General features: G+C 41.8%; 1 protein-coding gene across 32 annotated transcripts; it reads left to right on the top strand.

Annotated features, from left to right (window-relative positions):
- The first annotated feature begins 984 nt into the window (after positions 1–984).
- Positions 985–7,507, top strand: LOC123497173 (uncharacterized). Of its 32 annotated transcripts, none has more exons than XR_012203485.1 (16): positions 985–1,291; positions 1,409–1,478; positions 1,663–1,894; positions 2,259–2,349; positions 2,436–2,505; positions 3,100–3,158; positions 3,609–3,677; positions 4,308–4,533; positions 5,571–5,680; positions 5,803–5,840; positions 5,926–6,086; positions 6,227–6,305; positions 6,419–6,573; positions 6,661–6,800; positions 6,888–6,968; positions 7,239–7,507. XR_012203485.1 is itself a non-coding variant. In XM_073509239.1 (16 exons), exons 5-9 carry the CDS (start codon positions 2,489–2,491, stop codon positions 5,673–5,675), a joined length of 378 nt encoding a protein of 125 aa, XP_073365340.1. In that variant the 5' UTR covers positions 985–1,291; positions 1,409–1,478; positions 1,663–1,894; positions 2,259–2,349; positions 2,436–2,488; the 3' UTR covers positions 5,676–5,680; positions 5,803–5,840; positions 5,926–6,086; positions 6,227–6,305; positions 6,419–6,564; positions 6,661–6,800; positions 6,888–6,968; positions 7,239–7,507. The 32 variants fall into 32 exon arrangements, 30 of the variants coding, with proteins under 30 accessions (XP_073365340.1, XP_073365337.1, XP_073365339.1 ...); XR_012203486.1 differs by having other exon boundaries at positions 3,550–3,677; positions 4,406–4,533; XM_073509239.1 differs by having other exon boundaries at positions 4,406–4,533; positions 6,419–6,564.
- Positions 7,508–12,161: the final 4,654 nt, after the last annotated feature.

The following is a 12,161-nucleotide window of genomic DNA, read 5'->3' as shown; positions in this document are numbered from 1 at the left end:
TTTATTTTTTAATGCATCTCTACTTTTTATACACGTTATTTTTTGTATACATCTAAAATATTTTTATACATATTTAACAATTTTCAAATCCAAGTTTAACATTTTTACAATGACATGTTTTTTTTTTCAAATACATTTACAAAATATAAAAAAACATTTTTTTTGAACTACGCAGCAAACATTTTTTTTAATATCACGAACACATTTTTGAAAATTGTAAATATTTTTAAAATTTGACGAACCATTTTTTCAACGTATGAAAATTTTTGTTTGAATTACACAAACACTTTTTACATTGCATATATATTTTTAGAAAATGTCAACTATTTTTTTAAACGTGTGACATATTTTCATTGTCACAAAAAATTCATACATATGATTTGTTTTTGTACAGATGATAAATATTTCTAGTTTTTCGTTCACGTTATACATTGTTGGCATACATCAGATACATTTTTCTATATGCATTTAACATTTTTCAAGTGCAAGACTAACATTTAACAAATATTTATGTAAAGCATTTTTGTATACAATAATATAAACAAAATTAGAAAACAAAAATAAATATGTGAAATGAAACAAAAATAAAATAAAAACAAGCACGATATCATCCTCGGCATGACACGACAAGTGGTTAATGGGCCAGACTAGTTCGGGTTCCCTCCAGGCAAGCCGTGCGTAGGCATCGGTGTAGAGAACACATACCCACACCCCAGTACAAACCCCAATCCTACCTATCTATTATCTCGTAGACGAGTTGGTTGAATAGTCCCACAACTTTCAACCGGTTTATTTTCAACCGGTTTATTTTCGTCCCCTCCCCCACCCCACCCCACGCAACCAAAAAAACGCCCCACGAATTTTTTTTTTACGTTCCGTCCACCACCTCCCCTCCGTTGGTTTTACCGTCGCGACAGAACCCGTGGACTCCCCCTGTCAATCCCTCGCTAGCCCTACCTCGTCTCCCGTCTCCAGTCGCAGCCGCCGCCACACCTGCCGGCCCCTGCGCAGCACACCCACGCCGCCACACCTGCCGACCCCTGCGCAGCACACCCACCCCTGCGCTCGGCCACAGCGGCGGCGGCGGCGGCCGCGGTCCGGCTCCAGCGCGCCGGCGGCCGCGACGGAGGCCCCGGAGGCGGTCGTCGGGGCGGGCGGCGCGAGGTGGGAGCCGATGGGCACGCGGGAGTACTACGAATACCGGCGGGCCATCTACGGCGACATCACGCACAAGGCCATCCTCGTCGACGCCGCCGGCACCCTCCTCGCCCCCACCGAGCCCATGGCCCAGGTCGGCCTACGCCCTTCCCCCATATACCGCAGCTCCAATTCATGTTCCTCTGTTTGTTTCGCTCGATTCTGCTGGCCGTTCCCATGGTTGACGGAGGCCGACATGTTTTCTATGCAGTGCACACGCTGAGACAATGCGTGGCGTTTGGAACGACCTGATCCGTGCTCCCGTAGCCCGTTCCATTCGTGTATGTTCGTAGATTCGGGTTGTGAGAACCTGGGCAGATTTGTTTCTGCTGTTCATTTCTGGGTTGTGTGGATTTGTTTCTCCATGCATAACGAATTACTGATAAAAATCTCCCTTTCCTCTGTTAATTGGATATGCATACGGTGGTTTGATTAATATGGCTTGTGTTCTGAATGTTAATTCAGGTGTACAGAACAGTAGGCGATAAGTATGGGGTGAAGTACTTGGAGGATGATATCTTGATGAGGACCTCGAGGCCTTGGAGAGCCCGAGCCCCTCCGAACAAGACGCTCACGGGAGCTCTGCCTTGATGGGGAAAGCAGCGGAGTTGGTGCAGTGGCGAATGTGGGCGGGGTCGGCCGTGGAGGGAGACTTGCTGGTCGGAGCAGCAGGAGCAAGAAGATTGAGGCGGTTCAGGTTTGTCTCTATCTTCCTCCCCCCTCTCTTTTCCCCCTTGTCTCATGGATGAGGTCTTTGGTGCACGCAAGGAGTGGGTCGAACACGAACCATAGCAAGAGCAAGGAGCTGCACGTGGTTCATGGTTTGCCTTTAGTTCCTCTCTCTCTAGATCTCTAGACGTGGGTCTTTTTGTCCATATACTGAACCATTAAGTTGTAAGTTCATGTTCTTTATATTTGTACAGATATTTAACTGCATTAGTGAATGTTCTGGGTCTGATACAGCAACTAAGCTTAGGTGATTCCTCATGTTCTATGTGGATCGCATAGAAAATAGAAATCCTAATTTCTGAAAATAGACTGAATCATGTATATATTTGCAGGGCAAGACAAGAACATTAGTTGGATCCAAAGTATTGAGATTGCAGAGGACTCAACAAAGGGTCTGCACTTATTCTATAAATTCAGTATCAGGTTAGTGCCTCTGTTTAGTGATTATATAGAACTACCTTTAGAACTTGCAGAAACTGAATGCATATAAGAATCGAGGACCTTTACAGTTGATGCATGATGATGATCATCCACCGAGCAGCACATCATCTTGGAAAAGCAGATGCGAATTTCTGCTAGGTATGCTTCGGTTGTCCCTCCCATCAACTCTCTCAACTCCCAAACCATTAACCCCGTCCTGGTTGTTCCTATATTTTCTTTTTGTTTTGTTTTTACCAATGCACTTTTCTTGGCATGTTTTAGTGTGTTCCTTCCTACGGCCAGCTCGACCATTTGCTCTGCAGGGAGCTTTTTAGCTCAGAAGGAGCAAATAATTTGAGAATGCATTGGTCTTTTCTGCAATCTGTTGTACAGGGGGATCTTTCATGTTTTTCTGCAGTTCTTTCTTCTCTTTGGCAATTCATTTGGATTGTGTCTCTCTCAAGCTTGGGATATTAGTTGTATGGTTGACTTTTTTTAGTAGCAGGGAGTAACTAAGTAGTTCACAAGCCAAGCATTTGTAAACTTTGATCATTTATTTGTGGAGAGTATATTTCTTTTTTTGTTCACCGTTTAGATATACATTTTTTGCTTGGCCTGCTGTATTTTCTTGAAGTAAACACTTTATTAGCTCTTTTACAGTTAAAAATGCATGCTTGCAAGTTGCAATATATAGCTGCTAATCTGATGCTCCAATCTTTAATTTGCTAATCTGATATTCAACTTTACTTTCAGGGATAAGCTGGTCAATGCAGGAAAATCTAAAAGAAAGCGACTAAAATCAACATTTGAAGGTACATCCTGTATTACGTTACTGCAGAAATTAATATTGTGGTCTGTTATTGGGAATCATGAGTTTCCTGATAATGAGACCCATTAGTAAGGGTTTGTTCAGAAGGCACTGCCTATATAAATGTGATGTACTGATGTTTTGATCGATTGTCTCTTCACCTATCTGGATTACTTAGCTCGAGCAATTTACAGAATCTTATACTTTAATAAGTACAACATTATTAATTTTTGGAGTAGTAGAGTAGTCATATATAGGTATATAAAGTTAGTCATGATCAGATTCCTATATGTTATGTAGGTTCGGCATATCCTAAATAGTAGAGCATAAAATCGGTGCCATGAAATATTAATTTGAGAAAATTTAATTTACCATTTCTTTCATATGAACTTAAGGAGAAGGCGCTTATTTCACCGGCTAAGGTTTCTGTTGGTTACTTCTTTTCGTCCTTCAGTTCATCGAAAAATGAAGAGGATCATGCCTTTCTGTTGGAATTGCTTTTCTGGTTTAAGCAATCATTCAGGTTATTGAAACACTCTCATGCCTCTTTTGTTCAGTCATTACTAATGATGAGTGTCGTGTGTCTGATATGGTTTCATGAGAGTAATTACCAGTAGTGAGAGGGTTCAGATTAGGGATTACGAATATGAAGTAGATGCCTTATATATAGATGCCTAACGATTCAAAAACTAATACTTATCTCTAATCATCCTTACATGCATGCGAACTATCTCTCTTTTCAGACCCTCTCTCTGTTACACATTTGCATTAAAACAAAAAGTAAAAGGGAAAACTTACTTTGGGTTCATATGGTGCAGACCAACAACAAGATGATTGTTAATGAAAGGTTTGAGTGTAGGTATACTCAAATCAAGGTCTAATTGTTTGGATGACTACTTTTCAGGTCTATGCCTTTAAGTAAAACTATGCATTTAATTATTGTTCTGTTGTGTTATTGATTTAACCGTTTTTATGTCAGCCAATTAGTTCTGAAGGATCCCACATCAGCTAATTTAGATCATGCTACTTTCGACCAAAAATTGCTTTCAGTGAGGCATGCCCTGAAGATGATACAATATCATTCCTCTTGGTGCCCGTGCTAATATAACTCTTATTTTGAAAAAAATAACAATTTCTTTGTATTTAGGAGCAGGATATTAGGTAGAAAAAAAAACAATTTCTGGCGAGTTCTTTGTTGGTCTGCTCCACCTCCCTTGGCGCTTGACCTAGCAGATGTGTGTGCGTGTGCAGATCACCCATGCCTCCACTACGCCACCTGCTGTTGGATGGCACTGGCCGTCCAAGCATGTGGAACTGGAAGGACTGTCCGTCATGGCGGCACAGCTCATCTCAGAGGAGAAAAGACCAAGGTCCTGCAGGTAACATCCCATCAACTACCTGTCTACTAAATAGAAAGCTTCCATCTTGATGTAATTTTCTAGAGGTTAATCCTACTTGCTTGTTTGATAAACCTTGTCATATGCTTCACGTGAGGTTTCTTGTATTGGTAGCAGGCAATGAGTTACTATATATGATATCATATTCCAAATACAATTATTGAACTCATCAGTTCAGCAGATCCTACATAAAAGGTGAAGTGAACAAACAGCATGCATTTGCTTTGGTTTATGGTTTTTTACAGCATCACTGAGTTTGCCAAAAGAAATTTGCCCAAAACAAACATCACGACACTCTGTTTTAGCCTAAACAGAAGTGGCTTTAGTTTATGACATCTCTGAATTTTGAGAATAGTAGGACAGGATCTGCAATTGCACTTTGCAAGTTTTACTGATTTCTTGTGCAAGATCCTAAAATAGTTTACCATTTGATCCCTAGATTTTCTTATATTGTTGAAGTTTCTATAAATATACAATATGTTTGGGGTTTATCTGTGTGCCTAGCATTGTGCAATAGTTATATTTTTCTTCAAGGACGGTGAAAGAGCTATAACTTACCGATCTCCGATTCAAGTTCTTTTTTTGTATGGAGGGCACTGTAACTATCTCATGGTCAGAACATTCATCCTGTTAGTAATTTAGTCTATATTATTTAGTTTCAAAAGAAAATTTCTCTTCAGTGAGAAGTTTCCATTTCTCTTGAGTGAGAAATTTCCGGAGGGCGGCGGTGTTGAAGGGACCCGCGGGCGCTGGCCAAGATCCCGATCGATGGACGCGCCTGGTCGCTGGAGCCAGATCACGCGTCGGCTTGGGGACACCTCGGGGATGTCCACAATAGTGCGGGATGGGGACCGAGCGTCGGGGCATGTCGCGGGTTCCGGTTGAGGGCTTGATCATATAACTGAATTATTATTGCTTGCTTTCTGACATTGTGACATTGAACACTAGAGCTGAATTGACTCTCTTCACAAGATTCACTTTGATACAGCCATTTTCTTAATGACAGTCTTCATGTGAAGGTTTCAAGTACTACATATAGGAGGAGGCAGGAGTGGCTGCAATCTTGCTACGAAATGACACTTACGGAGCTTCTTTACCTAACATGGCCAAGAAGTGTGCATTGATTTAGGTCAGCCTTCACGTCATATATATTTGACCTACATCAATTATCTTGTTGCTTATATCTACTATTCAAACAATATTATTTTAAAACTTCTTGATTTACTGTTAACTTAGTTTATTGGATGGCAGGAGGAGTGTACTGTTGAGATCAATGTCGGGATCCGCAAGTACTACTATTCAGAGTTCCCGTGGACTTTTCGTTCAGGCAAATGATAGCCTTCTTAAAATTGCATTTTGTTGTTGGTGTTTTAGGTTTCTATTGCGTAGCATCAGATTAATATTGCCAAGCATGAGCTGGCGGGGCATATGGAAGATATCCCATGGGCCAGCAGCTGGAGCCTGGAAGCGGATGTTAATGCTCCATAGCAGAGAGTTTAGGTTTACAGCAAGCAGCGACTACCAAATTTTCCATGGTTAGTGTTGATTCCTAATGATCCGTGGTTTATAACATTGACGATAACATCTAGGCTATCTCAAATTTACCATCAGAATAGTGATCTTTGTGCATGATTGGTTTAAATTAATTTTTTCATCCCAGCTCTTCTGTTTACAGTAGGATATAAACGGAGATTGTCATGGAGATGGTTGCCATCAGTTCCATTTTGTTGCACATCACAAGCCTGCCATTTTAGGTTGATATATGTTTTCAATATCTTTACCTCTACTATTTCAAGAATGTGTGATGTGTCACTAGCTTATTCCATTCTTGCATTGTAGTACCTTGAGGTCTGACTCATGCATGCAGATGGGGAGATGCATTCATGTGCTTGCTGTTGCGTGCCAGTAGCTTCGTTCAGTTGCTTCAGTGGGATAAAGTTACTCGATGTGGATTTTGTTCTGTAAACGTTCAACAAATTTGCCAGCGAGTAGTTTGACACATATGAGCATGAGGTTCTTCTGGTAACAAGTTCTTGATGCGTCGATAGGATAAGTTTTACAGAAATGAGATGATCTTCTTAAGGGAGGCATTTTTACATCTTTGCACAGGTGTACTTTTGCGGCTGTACTTTTGTTAATTGAAAGTGGAATTACCCCAATTGATAACCAAATTTTGTGATCACTGCCGACATGGGGTTGACGATGACGTCCCAGAGCCCTTGCCTCTGCTTGATGCTGCGTCGAGCAAGGTCCACCCCTGCTACCAAATGCATTTGGACTCGCATATTTCTATCATAGAGGAGTAAACCTACAAATCTCATCTCATTCTTTCACAGATGAAGCCATCAGATACGTGTGGTGTGTAGAGTCCGTTCTAATCAATGGAAAGGAAGTGGAGGAAGGGAAATTGCCTACAGGTGATACTGATAACTTTAAAACCATTACTATGGTTACAAAATGCGGTAAATATTGCAGACACTGATAACTTTAAAAACATTACTATGATTACAAAATGCGTAAATATTGCAGATACTTCATTTTTCCTATTTGGTACAGTTAGATCCTTATTCGCTTACTTGTGATGTATTTCTGATTGTTTTGACGTGTTCATGAATTGCAAAATGGGGCTTCAAATGCATATCAAATCATGATTTCCAACATGATCGATTTTCATGTCTTTTTTGCAGAGTTATTTACATTTCAACCTGATCACAAGGCCATTAGAGATTGGACTATTCCACTCGGTCCGAACTACATTAGGTCAATTGTACATTTTATTTCAAGTTACGAAGAATACGAGCTGAGAACATATAGGAGCTCTATGTGGTTTAAATATTTTTAGACGAAGTTTGATGTACTTCTCATGAATATCTTCGTAAACAGAAATAATGGTAAACCATGCACTGCTACATTATGTTTCACCAGAATCACTCTTTATAATATCTTGTTGCTTTCATGTTGTGGATACTAATTATCTTCGGCATCTACTAAGGTAAAGCTAAATGTTTTACGAGTATATTTCCATCATGTTGAGTAATTTATTTTGAAGATGATACTAATATGTTAATCGGCTACTTGGTGACCTTAATCGTCCCATTAACTAAATTATTGACCGGTATTGTGAAGAATTACTAACGGCAAAGGTACACCTTTGCCATGTGTTTTGGACAGTTCAAGTTTCCGTGCTTGTAATTGTGCCAATGGATGAACTGATTCATGAGACGTTGGTTCCAAGAACCCAAAAGTGTAAATCGGCCATGCTTTTATCTTCACATCGACCCGCGAAATTCTTATTGAATTAGAATACTTTACCGCGATTCAATAAGAGTAAAAATAGACCTGAAGCTAATGACCGATGTCCATATTTTTTTTGCAACTCATGTGAAAGTGCAACAGGAACATTATATTTCTCTTATTAAATAAGTTGGCTTCTACAAATTCCATGTATGCATATTTGAAAGAAAATATTATTCTCACATTTTTAGTTCCAAGTTCACTATTGAAAATAATAGCCCTTGGAGAGGGAGAGAGAAGGAGGGGGGGGGGGGGGGGGGGGGGGGGTAGGCTTACAGTCATGAAATCGTAAAATGCAGCCACACTTTACTAATACAAGATGTGAAATTTACCGCATCTGCACCATTATGGGTTCGAATTTCAAAATGTTTGTCTGAGGGACACATGTGGCGAGTTTGGACCGGGGAGGTGGAGAGGTAAAAATAGTGAATGGAACAAGAGTGATTTCACGGGAAAAAGGAATAATCGACAATATCGGACTATGTGTGCCCCGGTTGCAACCCACATGCAATTAGCTATAGAAGATAAAACGAGAGAAAAAACTTTTTTTTTCTCTTCTCTAATGGATAAATAAATTTGTACCACGAACTAGGCATGCGCGTGTGAGGGCGGGAAGAGGAGACACATTGACATTTTTCAGGCTTTGGACGAACATTTCTATTCGTAGCTTTCTATTTTCGTGGCAACGCATGAGCATAACGCCATCGTGATAGAATCCTGGATGAAGAGTGGGTCCGGTATAGAACCATGAGGTACTAGCACTAAGATAGGAAGATAGTTGTCGCCCTTGTCCCTTGCTGCTGGCTTGCCACAGCTGCGGCGATCACTAGCTCACTTAGAACACGAGTTAGTGAATTTTGTGGTAAGTGTGAAGGTCGAGATTGAGCGGGATGGGGTTGATATTGGTTCGTTCAGTTACTGTTGTTTGAGCGGAATAATTTTCATACTATAGAAAATGTCGCAAAGTACATTTCATTAAAGATGACTTTGCCGTCCAACGCGACCCTGCATCGGTCCGCCGATGGGTCCGCACACAATTTTTTCCGCAAATTCGAGACAAACAAAGCGGAGCTTTGCCGGAGCCCGGACATCCGACTGGCCTACAAAAAGCCACCACGTGCCCTTGTCCGTGCAGGATGGCGTAAGACTGGTCTTATTCGGCGGAAGAAGAACGTGATGAATAACTGATTAGCATGATGTCCGGCGGAAGACTTCAAGCTAGCGAGCTTGATTTGGCGAAAGGGACACGGCTATCTAGCCAAATATGATTTACTTAGTACAAATCTCTAATTATTATTAAATACATGGTTTGTGCGAAATATTAGAACACCTTCGGCCAAAAACACTGATGTTAATCTATGTTTTCTCTCCAAAAGGCAATGCTTTTGGTCAAGTGTGTGGCGGAAGCTGCTTGCAATGCATTGCATTGGTTGGCCGAAGGTGCATGTAACATGTTAGTTTTGTGTTGGTGGAAGGTGTTTTTTTTAATTAACCATTGTTTAGCATGTTTAAAGTTAGATTGTTACGGGCATTTTTGGTTATGGTTGGATGGCCGGCTCCCGTATCATTGTCTGTGGACTGGTTCCGCATCCATGAACGAATATGGTGTCCGGTTTACGGGTCAGCGTTGAAGATGCCCTTAAATTATCTTTTTAATCAACTTACATTGCACCGTGAAATGAATTTCAATTATTACTCAATTGTTACGGTTTACCTTTTCTATACATGTTTATACTAATTTCAGCAAAATGCTTTAAAAGCCCGTGGCAACGCACGGGCATTCTACTACTATAATAAGGGAGATGAGTTTCTGCCTGTCTGTCATTGAAATTACTCGTACAGTTGTCGACAATTAACAACCCCCCCGGGCGCCGCCGCCAGCCATTGCGAGCGTACTCCAGGCTGGGCTGGAGCAAGGCGAGTTGGAGCTCTACGGTCGGATGGGTCAGTTATTGCTTGCTCATGCATGTCCAACCCATAGCCCTGGTAACAGGAACGTGCAGAGGAGCATTTAGGCTGGCTATCGTGTCGTGTCCGGCTTCTTAGCATAGTTGTATTAGGTTAGCTTCTTTATATACGGCTACGCACGAATCGAATCTAGCACACCTGTTTTTTCATCTTTGCCATGTCTTTACTTCATGGCGGTAGCAGATTGACGATGCAAGGCGTCGAGAATGAAGCCACCCTGGTCGTTGGTACCACACTCTAGTTGAGACTCACATGGTTGCACGCCTCCACCCGTTTGATCGCAAAGACACCATAGACGACGACTTGTTTTTGGTCACTGAGAGCAAAAACAACCAGATCATCAACTGCCATGAAGGCTTCAAAGTCCGGCACCGTTGTTGATTACATGTCAAATAGCATGTTGCTTGATTGCTTATCTACACATGCTAATTTGGATATCCCTAATAGTTATGTACATATGTTAGGATGGTTTAATGATGAGTGTTACAACTCAGATGATACGAATATACGCTTCACTTATAGGTGCAAATTAAGTTGCAATGTAATACGTCGGTATCTTGTTTGTGACGATTCCTTGACTTTTAATCTCACAAGATATATTACTGAATCCTACATAAAGATATTAATTGTGCAACACTTGAGAGCTACAATGAATGATATATTTATATACCATGCGTACACATTGTCTTTTTGATTAGTCTATTTTCAGAATAAGCAAACCCAAAGACGGTTTTGTTTTCAATAGAAGGGAGGATGATTTGCAAATGGACCTTACAAATATAATCACAACTGTTCGCGTAAAAATAATTATCAATGAATTCTAATAGAAACTACATGAATTATTATTTTATTATTCAAAACAAAAATACAACACAATATTTTATAATCTATAGGATGACAAAAGACAAGCACAAATCTTGATGAAGACACTAGGACTAATTGATGGGGGGGTGCGTGCGTGCTAGAGCCTTACTAAATCAACATGCATCAAGTGGACCATAGGCCAACAAGCATGCGAAGATGAGGCACATACGTGTGCTAGCCCAAGACTACGAGAGTAGAACATGTGCACAAGGCCTTGGCCCGCAACGTGGTTCGAGGTGCAGAGGCAGGTGCCGATTGGCCTCATCTGTCTGCTAATAAATAAATAGATTCTCTTTTACTCAAAAAAAAAAGATTCTCTAGCTTTATAATTTAGGCTTTATTGTATTGTCTAGCCATTGCTACAATTTGCATCTAAGAGACGTGTGTACTCAAGATGGCAATGGGGCCTCGAAACTCATTTCTCCATAGGTTTTTATCATATTAGGGGACGGAGATGGGCCTATTTCTATTGGCCGTGGGGCTGCTCTTGGGTAAAATTTAAAACATGCCAGGTTTCATGGGTGCAAACCAATTCCAGCACTACTCGCATCCAAAACCCATCAAAACCCGTGAAACAAATGACATGGGGTACCCATAATAGACCTGAGCTGGCCAAAACCCCATTATCCCACCTCTGTGGACCTGAAACAATCACTTGTAGCTGCCAGGTTAGCACACTCCCTCGTCTAAATCGCATGCTCATCCCCAAAAACTCTAAAATCCACACACCCATTTCTTACCTCCTAGTGTCCCCTCCCAAATGTTGCTGTTGTTTTTATGGTTCATGGGGATGGGTTCCCCGTGGGTACGGAAAACTGGATGGGCAAAAAACTGTCCCCGCGCACAGATTTGGGGACGGGGACAGGCTTGGGTTTCTCTCGCCGGTGGGAGGATGGCCAAGCAAAACCCGAAGGGTCTCGTCGCCGTTCCCATCTTGATGTAGGACTGTCGTCTTGTTAAATCCACAGTGGGATCCGAACTCTTTCATCTTTTGTGTGCTCAGTTTATTATCTGCAATTTCAGATTCTAATTCATCATAATTCCTGCTAGTTCTTTGGTTTCTTGCAGGAACTTGAACCTCGTTCTTCAAGTTGATCATGCCTATGGCAGGATCAACAACTATCAAAGGTTTATCGATTGTCAAGGCATATCATCGGGGGGTATAGCCGGATCGTCAAGATCAAAATGGAAAACGCTTCTTTCCAACCGACTGATCTCTCGCTCTCGTAAATCTCCTCGCGCACCGTCCGATCGCGAGAGATCCGACGGACCCGGTGTAGCGCCCGACGCGAGCTGAGGACGCGTCTATCGGGTCGGCGTTTTCCCTCACCCGCACCCCCTTCCGCCACACCGCAACATTTCCCCTTTCCCCTTCGTTCCTCTCGCCCTCGCTCCAAATCTCTGATGCGACGGTCGTCGCGGCGTCCAGCTCCCGGGGCGGCGAAGCTGACGCGAGGTTGACGAGGGGAGGCGCGCGAGGAGGT

Source organism: Aegilops tauschii, chromosome 2, assembly GCF_002575655.3.
Source record: "Aegilops tauschii subsp. strangulata cultivar AL8/78 chromosome 2, Aet v6.0, whole genome shotgun sequence".
Lineage (NCBI taxonomy): Eukaryota > Viridiplantae > Streptophyta > Magnoliopsida > Poales > Poaceae > Aegilops > Aegilops tauschii.
Note: the sequence above shows the minus strand (reverse complement) of the source record. Positions and strands in the feature narration are given on the sequence as shown.

Excerpts from the sequence above, each read along its gene's own strand:
- LOC123497173 (XM_073509241.1), top strand. Across the intron at positions 3,159-3,608 it reads ACTAAAATCAACATTTGAAG|TTCATCGAAAAATGAAGAGG; the intron begins GTACATCCTGTA and ends TTCGTCCTTCAG. Across the intron at positions 3,678-4,405 it reads TGGTTTAAGCAATCATTCAG|ATCACCCATGCCTCCACTAC; the intron begins GTTATTGAAACA and ends GTGCGTGTGCAG.